The following is a 14,010-nucleotide window of genomic DNA, read 5'->3' as shown; positions in this document are numbered from 1 at the left end:
GGGTTGGAGTTACTTTTTTAGCCACGCCCCCCGAGCAAGCGGTATTATACCGCAAAACGCGCGTAGGGGCTTCTGACCTGCGACAGGCTTTGGACATGATGGGTATGTGTGTGGGCATTGTGCAATATATTACTTATGTTATATTGACGTTACCTTGACATGTAGGTCTGCAGCACATCGCAGCTCCCTTCTGTAGTGTACTCCTTGATTGTGGCCGCGATGCTAACAGCCAGCTGCCTTTATCTTGGGCCACTCTTATTCAGATATTAATAAGTGCCCTTTGCTTATGGGGATATTCATCCTTGCAGTGGCTGTATGCATGGCAACATGCCAGTATATAGATGAGACTATTTGGTTTCTTTAGGGTCCGTTTGCAGTGGTCTGCAGTCTGTGTCATTATTTTACACCTTACTATATATGACAATTAGTTATTATACACATGACATATATTTACTCACCCTAATGTCAATGCTATATTTGGCCACTTACACTGCGCCTGTCGCGGGACCTTATTATTGTTCCAGATCAATTCACCCTTTGACCATTCTACTTAATATTACATGTCCTGTATATCACATGTGTGTCTTTTTATGGACTTTAATATTTAATATATAATTTGCTTGACTCCTTTTCTCCAGTTTTTCATATTTAGTTAGAGTCGCAGCTATGGTTACTGCATGAGGCATTACTTTGGGATTCAACCATATGTGTTTGAAATGTATATTTGGAGCTTTTTCTTCATATAAGTTTCCTGCCTCTGTGAATATTCTGTGTTATTATTTTCGATCTGAAATAAACAAAGGAACCATGTGCTTTTAAACAAATGCTTAGTTAGCTGATCACAAACCACATTCCCGAGGGAGGGGCAAGAGTGGGGTAGAGATACACGCAGGCAGAGACTGCAGCTATGTGCCATTCCAACAGGGAGAACGAGGGAGGGGGAAGAGGAGGGGGGCCGCAGCTTCATGAGGGGGGTGTAGCCCGAGGAGTTCACAACCTAAGGGGGGATGGGGCAGCATGTCAAACACATTAGATGCAGCGTAAAGTTCTGGAGGTGGAATTGAAACCATGGAAAATGGTTCATATTTTCCTGACAGCGTGCATTCTCTGACTCAGCCCCCACAGTGAGGTCAGCCAGAGAAGAGCATAAATCTAGGATGCCCCATTAGGAAGCTGTATTTTGCCTGGGGAATCAGCTGCAGAAAGCTGTGCATTTGTACCCTTTGTTCTGGGAAGTTTCCCTTCCCCCTTCATCCACACGGCATACCAGTAAGTGAGATGTGGAAGTTCTTATTTTAATCCCTTTTATTTCTAACTGTCTATATATACTGCATTTTGTCTCTTTTGTAACATTATTTGTATTTTTGTAGACACTGTCTATATTTTCTGGAGTAACTCTATAAAATTTACTAGTTTAGTTTTCCTTGCTCTATGAATGAACCGCCACGTCCTCCGCGCTAAATTACGCTATCATGTGGGTGGGCTCCTGACCCGATATTGGTTTTAATGTCAAACGAGGAGCTAGTGACAGCAAAGTCTTCTGGAGGATTCGGGAGACCCTGACAGTGACAGAACGGAGGTTTATGTGTGTATTTCCCACCTCCAAGACTGGGGATATACATACCGCCCTCACTGCAGAGTGCCCAATAGCCAGTACACGGCAAGGCAGCCTTTTTGGCGGCTACTTATCCAAGGTGTAGTTCCCTGACTGACCTTAGGGTAAGGGGGGGCGCCAGAGAGCTGCAAGTTCCAAACCAGGGCTGAGAGTGGAATAGACAAAATAAATCCCTGACAGTTATTTACAAAAATACCTTTTTAACAGGTTGGAATCGATGGGCACACTATACATTGTAGTGGTCCACCTCTTTAACATGCATAGCACTCCAAATAAATAATATTATTTCCACTCTGTCATCCTTTTAGGTTAGGAAGATAAAAGCTACACAGCTGGAGTGACGCAGTGTGGGCGACCTCCACCGCACATAGCACCCACATTATATGAAGGTTTAACTTTATAAACTTTATTTTTAGTTTCATGGGTTATGATCTCTGAGGAGTCCAGACATGGCGTCTAGTGCAGATGTCGTCAAGAAGAAGCCGGACTGTGTATCTTCCACTCAACGTAGAGGTAACAATGGCCAGCAGCAAGTCAGAAGGACATGGACCAGTCATCATCCTGAAAGTGAAACAGATCTGTAGATGTCACCTCATCCACCACCCTCCTCCTCACCCACCACCCCCTCCTCATCAACCTCACTCACCACCACCACGCTGCTCCTCATCAACCTCACCCACCACACCGCCTACTATCATCATCCTTGCCCACTAACACCCTGCCTCTATTCTTCATCCTCACCCACCACCCCCTCCTCATCCACCACCCCCTCATCAACCTCACTCGCCACCACCACGCTGCTCCTCATCAATCTCACCCACCACACCGCCTCCTATCATCATCCTTGCCCACTAACACCCTGCCTCTATTCTTCATCCTCGCCCACCACCCCCTCCTCATCCACCACCCCCTCCTCATCAACCTCACTCACCACCACCACGCTGCTCCTCATCAACCTCACCCACCACACCGCCTCCTATCATCATCCTTGCCCACTAACACCCTGCCTCTATTCTTCATCCTCGCCAACCACCCCCTCCTCATCAACCTTACTCGCCACCACCACGCTGCTCCTCATCAACCTCACCCACCACACCGCCTCCTATCATCCTTACCCACTAGCACACTGCTTCTATTCTTCATCCTCGCCCACCACCCCCTCCTCATCCACCACCCTCCTCTTCACCCACAAGCCCCTCTCCTCATCAACCTCATCAGCCACCACCACACCCCCTCATCATCCTTAGCCACCAGCACCCTGCCTGTCTTCTTCATCCTCACCCACCATGTCCCTCCTCATCATCCTCTGCCACCACCATCATGCCCCCTCATCATCCTCAACCACCAGCATATGTTCAGGATCCACCATCACGCTCTTCCACGTCCTCTTCACCTGCCACCCCCATGCCACTCCTAGACATCACCACCTCCTCATCATCTGCACTCACTACCATCATACTCTCACACCACCCTCATCATCCATCAACAACTACTTACTATCTCATGCTGATGATGACAACAATATGCACTGTGTGATCATATATGAGATGTACATGTACAGTAATGGATGAAAGTATTGGTACCCTGGAAATTACTCCAGAAAATTTAGTATTTCTGCCAGAAAATTATTGCAATTACACATGTTTTGTAATGAACATGTTGTGGTAGTTCACTCGCGAGGCGGCACAGAGAGGTAGGAAAAAATGGGTACACCGGCTCTTTAAGTCCTTGTGGGTTTATTATCAGACAACATAAAAACTCAGCCTTTCTGGCTAAAACAGGAACAAAACAACAATGCTGCAACACAGTCCGTATGTTAGGAGCGGCCCCCCGCTCTGGAGCAGCCACCAAGCTCCTGGAGACCCCCATCTCCTGGCTAGCTGGACACCTACTGCCTGCAAAGCTCGGCTATTTCACAGCTCGCCTCCACCACCACCCTGTTTTAGCTCTACAGCAGTCTACAGCAGTCTACAGTCTAATCGCTCTCTCTGTTTACCTCATTAGACAGATCCTGCCTTCTTGGATTTCCGAGTGATTTCCATGTTGTCCTCTTCCTATGTATATATACGTGTGCAATATTTAAAGGCCTTTTTTTTCGATTTTATCGGTATATATCCATATGTAATATGTTTGGTATTTCTGTGTTGTTTCTTTGATATTGTGGTTATTTTGTCCATTTTTTTGTTTTCCGTATACTTATTTTTGCAGTATGGTTTGAGAGAGACCTATGGTCAGGTCGAAACGTCACCATATAGAATACACTTCTGAGATACTTTCTTCCTTCTCTTTGTAACTGCAGTGAAACACTATTTGGTGAATTGAAAAGAAAAAAAATTAAAAACAAAAAAAATACTTTTTTTCTGCAATAACAAATCATTGTGAGTGCGACTGTCTATTTTTGGGAGAGTTCTGAAGTGGCAGCTATGAGCCCAGATCTAAATCCCTTTGATCACCTGATTAAAGATCGTTCAATCGATGTTGAGAAGACACCTTCAAATATGAGACACTTGGAGCAGTCTGCAAAAGAAGGGTCACACAAAACTCCAGCTGAGAGGTGGAAGAAGCTTGTGATGGCTTTAGGAAGCTATTGATTGCAGTTATTTATTACAAAGGGGGTGACCAAATATTAAGGGATTTTTTTGCATTGTTCCAATACACACAAAGGAAATAAACGTGTGAATGGCAAACATGTGGAATTGCAATAATTTTCTGGGAAAAAATACTTCATCTTCTGGAGCAATATCAAGGGTGCCAACACTTTCGGCTATGACTGTATTTAAAGGTGTATGGCCATACATTACGTTTCTATGGGGGCACGAACTTACTCTATGTGTATGTACTCACCTCCATAGCACATGAAGGGTAGGGCTTCCCCACAGCACTCAGAGCTCCAGGTGAAGTTTTTACTAGGGTCTCCTGAGATGAGTCCGCATGGCTTAGACATTGGGTCACTGGGTTCTGATTCTCCCCAGTAGGCATATTGTCCCCATGCCTGACCACCGCTCCAGCGCCAATCTCCCCAAAAACGATTCCTTTTTAAACCAAACCAAAATCCTTTGCTGGGAATGTAGTTAGTCAGGAGGGCAGCAATACCAGTTTGCTCCTCAGTGGAAGTTATGGAGGCCAAGTCTGTGTAGTGGGTCCGACAGAAGGTCCGAGATTTTGCCCAAGTCATGGGTGTCTGCACCAAGTGGAGGATGCCTGAAGGGAGAAGTCACAATAACTACCCTTCACTAATTACTGGCCTGAGCTAATCCCCTCATAGTCATACCGCAGAAAGACCACTGTCAGGAAAATATGAATCACTTTCCATTGTCCGGGTTACACAACCCAAACCTGACTTACTGCCCTTCCCCTCAGTGGTTTCTGCACAACCAAAAGCCTGCAAGCCCCCTCTGTGAAACTCTACTCTCCCCCCCTCTGGAATGCAGTTTATGGCCCTAACTAGCAGCAAGGACAGAAGGTTTTCCCGCCAAGAATTTCTTTGTTCGTATCCCAAAATTCTCAAAGTCAAATTTAAAAACTCACAGTAATCCTAACATGAAAATTGGATTTCCAGGATCTGGGCATGTAGGGCTATGCATGGTGGCATTTTAGGGCTACCAGAAACCTGGGAAATGAATTTCTGCTCCCCCAGTAACACGCAGACATGCCTTGTTTGGTCTCAAAAGAATGGTAGATTTGCAGGGAAAATTATAATGCCCCTATCGTCGCCCTGCGAGCTTTCAAGCCAAAGACATGGAAAATGAGAGTTTTTGATAAGAGGTGTTACCCCTTGAACACAGACCACCTGTGAGGTCAGCAAAAAGGAGGAGTCTCCAGGTTTGTGGGCAAAGCATAAAACAGAAACGCACATTTTGGGAGGTGTTCAGAAGCCAGAGAGACAGCCAAGAACACCATGCTGTGCTGCTGAATAGCTCCTTTGGGAAGTCTATCCCTAACCCTAAGTCTCTCCTCCCCTTTATCGACACGTCATACCTTTGACAAAGATATAGTAAGTTCATATGTTCATCCTTTTTATTTTCTAACTGTTGTACATATTGTATTTTGTCTCTTTTTGTAATATCTTTTATATTTTTGTAAACACTGCTGATATTTTGTGGAGTAAACTTATAAATTTACTAGCTACATTCTTTTTGCTCTATGACCGAACCAGCACGTACTCTGCGCTAATTCCCACTAAAAGAAAGGAAGGTCCAACTCCAGAAATTAAAATCCAGGATTTTTATTGAATCATATTTAAAATAAATTCATGGCTGCTTGTGATCAAGTAACGGCAAGATTTACCGCATGGGGATATTCTCCAAATTCCCACTACCTGGGGTTGGTTTCTGACCCGATATTGGCTTTGGTAATGGACCTTGCTTGTATCTAACGAGGAAATGGTGGCAGCTCAGCGTTCTGGTGTTATTGGGGAATCCTGGCAGTAAAGAGGGGGTAAGGAAAAGGGGAAGTGAATGTAAAATTTATAGTTTATTAATCATGTATTAAATTATTTAAATGAAATGTACATACATCAATCGATCATAGTGTGTGACTGGTCATATTATATACACCACCATGATCGACTGATTCCCCAATGATAACATTATTGTAAATGGTATCACAGCTTTGACCCTGGGAAATATGCTGGATTTCAATTATATGCACTTATAATGAATAGCTCTCATAATATTTGTCTAAATTTGTATAAAGATCAGGTCTGTTCATTGCACGTTTCACATTACAGAGAACATGCGGCAATGAGAATACGCACACGATCCCTGTAAGGCTGTGTGCACACGTTGCAGATTTAGATGTGGATCCGCAGCGTTTTTGGCCGCACGGATTCACAGTGTAGTGCACAGCCAATGTTAATCTATGGGAAATGGAGATAAGTTGTGCACATCCTGCAGAAAAATCCGCGCAGATTTGCGTTTTTTTTTCCACAGCATGTCAATTCTTTTTGTGGATCTGCAGCATTTCCGCACCCATTGACTTCCATTGAATCAGGCATATCCGCAGCAAAACCGCAGATTTGCTGCAGATGTGGGTACCAGAAACGCTGCAGATCGGGAGGAGGTAAGTATGTGTGTGAAGACTGTGTGTGTCTGTGTGCCGGGATCTGCGTGTATGTGTGTGTGTGTGTGTCGCTGTGTGTGTGCGGATCTGTGTAAGCAGCCATTGTCTGATGGGACTACTGCTCCCATCCGGCTATGAATGATCACAGTGATAGCATTGACGATGATGGGAAAGTAGTCCCTTCAGACAATGCAAGTGTTTAGTAGTAAAAAAAATAACATACAGAACATTCATATAACATAGAGTACATACTCACCAATTACCTAGTCCCTGAAGCCCTCGATCTCCTGTAATAAAAATAATAAAGCAACCTATACTTACCGCCGTAGTCCAGTTAGTAACGAGGGTCCCACGACGATCTTCCATGTAGAACAGTGATATCGGGTGATGTCAGTGCTCTACAGGGGCTCCCGCGATGAACTGACAGGCGGCGATAATCCTCTGCGATGTATCTCTCTGCCGCCGGGAAAGAGGTCCCCCTAACCCTAACCCTAATTCTCACACAGCATTGTGACAAGTGAGAGCTTGAGCTCAGGTAACCTCACTGATGCACTGCAGGAGCCATTGTCTCCTGTCAGTGTGTCACTGGAGGCCCTGTAGAGAGGTCACATCTCCTGATGTGACAGCTCTACAGGGAAAATCATTGTGGGACACTTGTTATTAAATGGATTACATCGGAACAGGGAGTGTTTGTTTATTTTTTTACAGGAGATCGAGGGCGTCACATGGATTAGGCGGATAATAAATATGGCAGAACTGTGTAGTGTTTTATTTCATTAAAATACTTTTTTTAATGGCTGTGTGTTTATTTAACCCTTAACAACTAAAGGATTAGTATTGGATAGGTGTCTTATTGACACCTCTCCATTACTAACCGGGCTTGATGTCACCTTACAATACAAAGGTGACATTAACCCTAATTACCCCATATGCCACCCTCTACAGTGCAGGTGGAAGAGAGAGGCTAAGTGCCGGAATTGGCGCATCTTACAGATGCACCATTTCTGGGGCGGCTGGGGGCAGATGTATGTAGCCGTGGGGGGGCAATAACCATGGTCCCTTTCTAGACTATGAATATCTGCCCCCAGTCGTCAGTTTTCCCTATCTGGCGCAGAAAATTGCGCGGAAGCCCACGCCATTTTTTTACGTTTTTTTTTGTAAATTAAACATATTATTCATTAAGAAACATTGGTCTTGGTATTATATATCTATATATCTATCTACAGCGTGGGCCATTTGTATGGATACACCTAAATAAAATGGGAATGGTTGGTGATATCAACTTCCTGTTTGTGGCACATTAGTATATGGGAGGGGAGAAACTTTTCAAGATGGGTGGTGAACATAGCGGCCATTTTAAAGTCGTCCATTTTGGATCCAACTTTATTTTTCCAATGGGAACAGGGTCATGTGACACATCAAACTTATTGAAAATTTCACAAGAAATGGTGTGCTTGGTTTTAACGTTAACTTTATTCTTTCATGAGTTATTTACAAGTTTATGACCACTTATAAAATGTGTTCATGGTGCTGCCCATTGTGTTGGATTGTCAATGCAACCCTCTTCTCAAACTCTTGACACACTGATAGCTGTCATGATCTCAGTGCGGGTTTGACTCGCACATGTGGGGTTAATGTCTGGAACCAGTGCTGATGACTGGCATTCCTGGGGTTAAAGGTTGTGATCCCAGTGCAGGCTCACCTGCACACCTGGGGCTTATGATTGTGGCCTCTTCCTGGTTCTAGGAAAGCTTCTTATAGCCTCAGGACGCTCCTATCCCCATCAGTTATACTTTCGCCCTTGGCATTGTGTGGTGACCCCTGAGTGTGTTTGTGCTGTGTTCTGGTTGTTTGATACTCTGTGTACGACTCGGCCTGTTCTCTGGATACTGCTTGTTGGATTCTGCTTAGTACCTTCTATGTCTGTTTGGCTTTGACCACTGCCAGTCCCCGACTCTCCGTTCTGTCTCATCCCTGGTACTTTATTGCTATCTCTGTGTATGACCCAGTTTTGCCTGACTTTGAGAATTCCTGTACTGGTGTCCTGCCATCTCTGAAAGCAGGACGCTAAGCCCTGCCCCCTTGCAGTCACATGACGGTAGGTCCTTCACTGACTTTAGCTTCTCCAGGTCCTGTTTGCCTGAACTATCCAGCCGTGTCTGACCCCAGGCCCCTCTGCAGTGTGGGTGAGTCCTTGCTCAGTGGTGACTGCACGCCGACCTTAACAGGACCGTGACATTATAACTGACCATTAAGTTTTTGGGGTTTTTTTTTCTGCTGAGAAATATGGATCCCATACAATCTCTGGCTGAACAAATGAAAAATCTGAGTCAGATGTTTCAGGGTTTATCTCTGAAGCAGCAAGCTCTGGCTCGTTCTCAGCAGCAGGTTTCTGAGACAGTGCGGGGGGCTTTAGCTGCTGGGTCTCTGGGGGCTGGGGTTAGTGATGTTGTTTTTGGTGTCTCCAGAACCACCTGTTAAACTGCCTGATTTCTTTTCTGGGAAGAAAAAGGTGTTCAGGGTCTTCATGGAGGGGTGCAAACTCTTCTTTAGTTTAAGGCCACATTCCTCTGGGAACGAAAGTCAGAAGGTTAGGGTCATTATGTCTTTATTAAGAGGGTCCCCACAAGCTTGGGCTTTCTCCCTTCCTCCCACTGCCCCTGAGAGAGTGTCTGTGAATGCGTTTTTTGAGGCCCTCGGGCACATACATGATGAGCCGGACCGAGTGCGATTGGCAGAGGACATGGTGATGAGCGTTTGTCAGGGGAAACACTCGGCTGAGTGGTTTTGTATGGAATTCCGCCACTGGGCCGCAGAGGTCTCTTGGGACGACGACACACTCCGAGGACACGTTCGCAGAGGCTTGTCCGAGCGGTTACAGGATGCCTTGGCATTACATCCCCCACCTAACTCTCTCGAGGACGCCATGACCCAGGCAGTCCGGATGGACCGCAGGCTGCGGGCCAGGGGGGTGATGGAGGCGGAGACTCCATTGTTCCCTAGTGGAAGAGACTGTTTCTGTGCCCATGGACGTAAGGGCTCTCTCCCTGAAGGAAAAGGAGAGACAACGCCGGAGAGAAAAGCAGTTATGCTTCTACTGTGGTAAAACGGGACATTGGAAAAGGGAGTGTCCTGATTGCCCATCCTTGACCCGGTCGACGGGAAATGACTAGGTCTGGGTAGTCAGCGGGGAGACTACTCAGACCCTCAGGTACCCTTTTCCTCGTTTTCTAAGGTGTTGCTTCATGTGGAACTGTTAGTGGACGGTTGTTGTTTTCCCTCTACAGCTTTCGTGGACTGCGGATCATCCATCAATCTTATTGACTCCCAATTGGTCACACGCTGTAAGATAGGGACAGTTAGACTTAAGGTTCCGATCAAAGAGATGGCCATTGACTCCTCCCCCCTCACTAAAGAGGGAATTCTCTTTATGTCTGACTTGTTTTCGCCCAAAGTGGGCGCTACCCATGTGGAAAACTTAAGTTGTTTGGTTCTGGACAATCTACCAGCAGGATTGGTGCTGGGCATGCCCTGGTTACAACGCCATAACCCAGTTATTAACTGGAAAACAGGGGAGATTGTTCAATGGGGTTTAATGATTCGATGTTATGTGATAAGTCTGCACTATTGGTTGAACCTGTTAAATCTGTGTCTGTATCATCTGTCGAGCTGGAAGGTATTCCGGAGTACCTGAAAGAATTCGAAGATGTCTTCTCTGAAAGCGAGGCCGAGACGTTGCCGCCACATAAACCCTTTGACTGCGCTATCGAGTTAGTCCCGGGGGCTAAATTGCCTAAAGCCCGTCTGTTTAATTTATCTGGCCCTGAGCGCTTGGCCATGAAAGATTACATTGCTGAGATTCTTCACGAAGGACACATACATCCCTCAGTCTCACCTGTGGCGGCAGGGGTCTTTTTTTTTGCAAAGAAAAATTATGGTGGTTTACGTCAATGTCCCGATTTTCGTGAGCTCAACAAGATTACTGTACGAAATACGTACACCCTTCCGTTAATTCCCAATTTGTGTAACCAACTTTCAGGGGCAAAATGGTTCTCCAAACTGGATCTTCAGGGGGCATATAATTTGATAAGGGTCCGGGAGGGGGATGAATGGAAAACAGCATTCCTCACGACCGAGGGACTGTTTGAAAATGTAGTCATGCCGTTTGGTCTTACAAATGCCCCCGCCATATTTCAGAATTTCATCAACGTGGTATTCTCAGATCTCATTGGTCGTTTTGTTGTCATTTACTTAGACAATATTCTGATATACTCTCCCGACAGTCAATCTCATCTGAATCATGTACAAACCGTTCTCCAAAGACTGAGGGAAAATCAGCTATATGCCAAATTGGAGAAATGTGTTTTTTGCTCAAGAATTGTCTTTTTTTGGGATTAATTGTGTCCTGTGATGGTTTTCGCATGGACCCCAAGAAGGTGCAGGCCATTGCGGATTGGGTGCAACCCAGAGACCTTAAGGGTCTTCAGCGCTTCTTGGGGTTCGCCAATTATTACCGCAAATTTATTCGAGGGTTTTCACAGGTGGTCAAACCACTCACAGATCTTACATGTAAAGGTGCGGATGTGAGAAAGTGGCCTTTGCGACCCTGAAAAGAAGCTTTATGTCTGCTCCCGTGTTAGTACAGCCAGTCTGGAGATGCCGTGGAGAACGATCTGCTGCCTGCAACATCCTTCAGCATGACCAGTTTGGCAGTGGGTCAGCATTTCTTTGGAGGGCTGCACAGCCCTCCATGTGCTCGCCAGAGGTAGCCTGACTGCCATTAGGTACCGAGATGAGATCCTCAGACCCCTTGTGAGACCATATACTGGTGCGGTTTGCCCTGGGTTCCTCCTAGTGAAGGACAATGCCAGATCTCATGTGGCTGGAGTGTGTCAGCAGTTCCTGCAAGTTGAAGGCTTTGAAGCTATGGACTGGCCTGTCCGTTCCCCAGACCTAAATCCGATTGAGCACATCTGGGACATCATGTCTCGCTCCATTCACCAACGTCAGGTTGCACCACAGACTGTCCAGGATTTGGCGGCTGCTTTAGTCCAGGTCTGGGAGGAGATCCCTCAGGAGACCATCAGCAACCTCATCAGGAGTATGCCCAGGCGTTTTACAGTAGGGAGGTCATACAGGCACATGGAGGCCACACACAATACTGAGCATCTTTTCTTGTCATGAGGCATTTCCACTGAAGTTGGATCAGCCTGTAATTTGATTTTCAACTTTGATTTTGAGTATCATTCCAAATCCAGACCTCCATGGGATATTCATTTTGATTTACATTGATAATTGTTATGTTTTATTGTTCTGAACACATTCCACCACCCCATCATTGCCCTCTCCATCACCCCCATCATTGCCCTTTCCAACACCTCCATCACAGCCTTCTCCTCCACGACCCCCATCATGGCCTCCTTCTCACCACATCCATCATTTCCTCCTCACCCACCATCCCCATCCTTGCCCATTCCACCACTTCCATCATTGCCTCCTCCCCACCATCCCCATCATTGCCCTCTCCATCACCCCATCATTGCACTCTACTCCCCCTACACACAGCATCATTCACACCTCTCTGCACATTCCCCAGCACACACCACACATGTACACACACAGTACCTCTCACCTCTCTGCACGCTCTGATGCAGCATCACCGTCGCCTTCCTCTCTCTGGCACAGCCGGACGCTGAATGATGACGTCATTCAGCGGCGCTGCTGTCTGTCTCAGGGGAATCGCAGGCAGGAAGCAGGGCAGATCCCTGCAGCTCCGCTCCACTGCTATTTTCTCTTGTAGGCAGTGGAGCTGCAGGGATCACTCCCTGCCAGCCGCACGTGAGCCACCCTGCAGGGGCCCCCCTCCACCTCCAGGCCCTGGTGCACCCATAGAGGCTGCACATGTGGTATGTCCGTCCATGCTATGGATAGATAGATCTATCCATAGATAAATGTATCCATATATCTATGGATACATAGATGGATATCTATAGATCTATCTACCTATAGATCTATCTATAGATCCATCTATCTCTCTATCTATAGATTGATCTATCTGTGTGTGTAATGGAGTATGCAAAATAAGACGTTGGACAAAGAAATTACATCATTTTTTTGTTAAATAATAGATCTTTATTTAGCCTACAAAAATGCATACAAATCTGCATGAAATAAACGCATCAAATCCGTGTCAAAAACGCGCAAATTTTTACCTGCGTTTTCTGCCAAGAGATGCAGATTCTGTGCAGATAATTCTGCAGACAAATCTGCAATGTGTGCACATACCCTTGTAGCATCGCTACTAATTGGAGTGTAAACTGCCCTAAACAAGAAAACTGTGTATAAATCACTCCCTGCAGTCTCCGACCAGCTGTTATACACAGATCAGGGACAGCGTCTGGTAATGTACTGTGTGCACCTCGAAGCATATCTGCCGGATCACACCGGCGACGCTGTGGATGTTTTACTCATGTGCTCATGTGTATATGTCACTTATAGTATACGCTTACATGGGATGTAATGCTTATATACCCGTATTGTGTTAGGGCAGGGATGGGGAATCTTTCTTCTGCCAAGGGCCAATTGGATATTTATACCATCCTTCGGGGGCCGTACTAACTCCGCCCACAAAGTACATCCTGACCCTGGCACTGGTTTCATGACTTAATCTTTCATTGCATGCCCTTCAATGTTCAGTAGTGAACACTGCGTGTGTGCGCTCACAGAGCAAGAAGACATTAATGAGATTGTGCCAATCAAGATACAGCTCCCTGCCCAAGAATGCGGTCCCGGAGAATCTGCTCGAGGGCCTGATAAAAGGTCATCGAGGGCTGTAAATGGCCCTGGGGCCTGAGGTTCCCCACCCCTGTGTTAGAGACTAAGGTAAAGACAGTTACCACATAGTTAAGCCTAATGTTCAGGGGGCACTACAGAGGAGGGGTGTAGAGTCACATGTAAGATAAGATCGTTCACTGGTTTTAGCCAGACTAGTAATAGTTAAATGTTTAGCCCATTAGGAAGCTAGCTAGTGGGAGGAGCTAGTTCTGAGGTAACTGGATTGTTCTAGAACTGGGTTCCCCAACTCCAGTCCTCAAGGCCCACCAACAGATCATATTTTCAGGATTTCCCTTGTATTGCACAGGTGATGCAATTATCACCTGAGGAATACTATGGAAATCCTGAAAACATGTTCTGTTGGTGGGCCTTGAGGACTGGAGTTGGGGAACCCTGTTCTAGAAGGAGTTGTGAGGTAAAGAGTGAACAGGAGCAGGGCCAGAGGGGGAGACACAGGGAAGTAAAGACTGAGCAGTCTGAGGGAACAAATGGCGAGACTT

The 14,010-nt window shown here is 46.0% G+C and overlaps 1 protein-coding gene across 1 annotated transcript in view; it reads right to left on the bottom strand.

The window, feature by feature from the left end:
- Nucleotides 1-2,043: 2,043 nt before the first annotated feature.
- LOC141077368 (uncharacterized) overlaps nt 2,044-14,010 on the bottom strand; it is a 168,033-nt gene continuing 156,066 nt past the window's right edge. The window contains exons 5-6 of the mRNA XM_073564264.1: nt 4,460-4,816; nt 2,044-2,176 (exon numbers count right to left, since the gene is read on the bottom strand). Of these exons, the coding sequence (XP_073420365.1) occupies nt 2,172-2,176; nt 4,460-4,816 (362 nt within the window). The 3' untranslated portion in view covers nt 2,044-2,171. The remainder of the gene's footprint in view (nt 2,177-4,459; nt 4,817-14,010) is intronic.

Source organism: Dendrobates tinctorius, unplaced genomic scaffold (assembly GCF_039654945.1).
Source record: "Dendrobates tinctorius isolate UK_male_01 unplaced genomic scaffold, ASM3965494v1 ptg000442l, whole genome shotgun sequence".
Classification (NCBI taxonomy): Eukaryota; Metazoa; Chordata; class Amphibia; order Anura; family Dendrobatidae; genus Dendrobates; species Dendrobates tinctorius.
The sequence above is the reverse complement of the archived record's forward strand: the minus strand, read 5'-3'. Positions and strand labels throughout refer to the sequence as shown.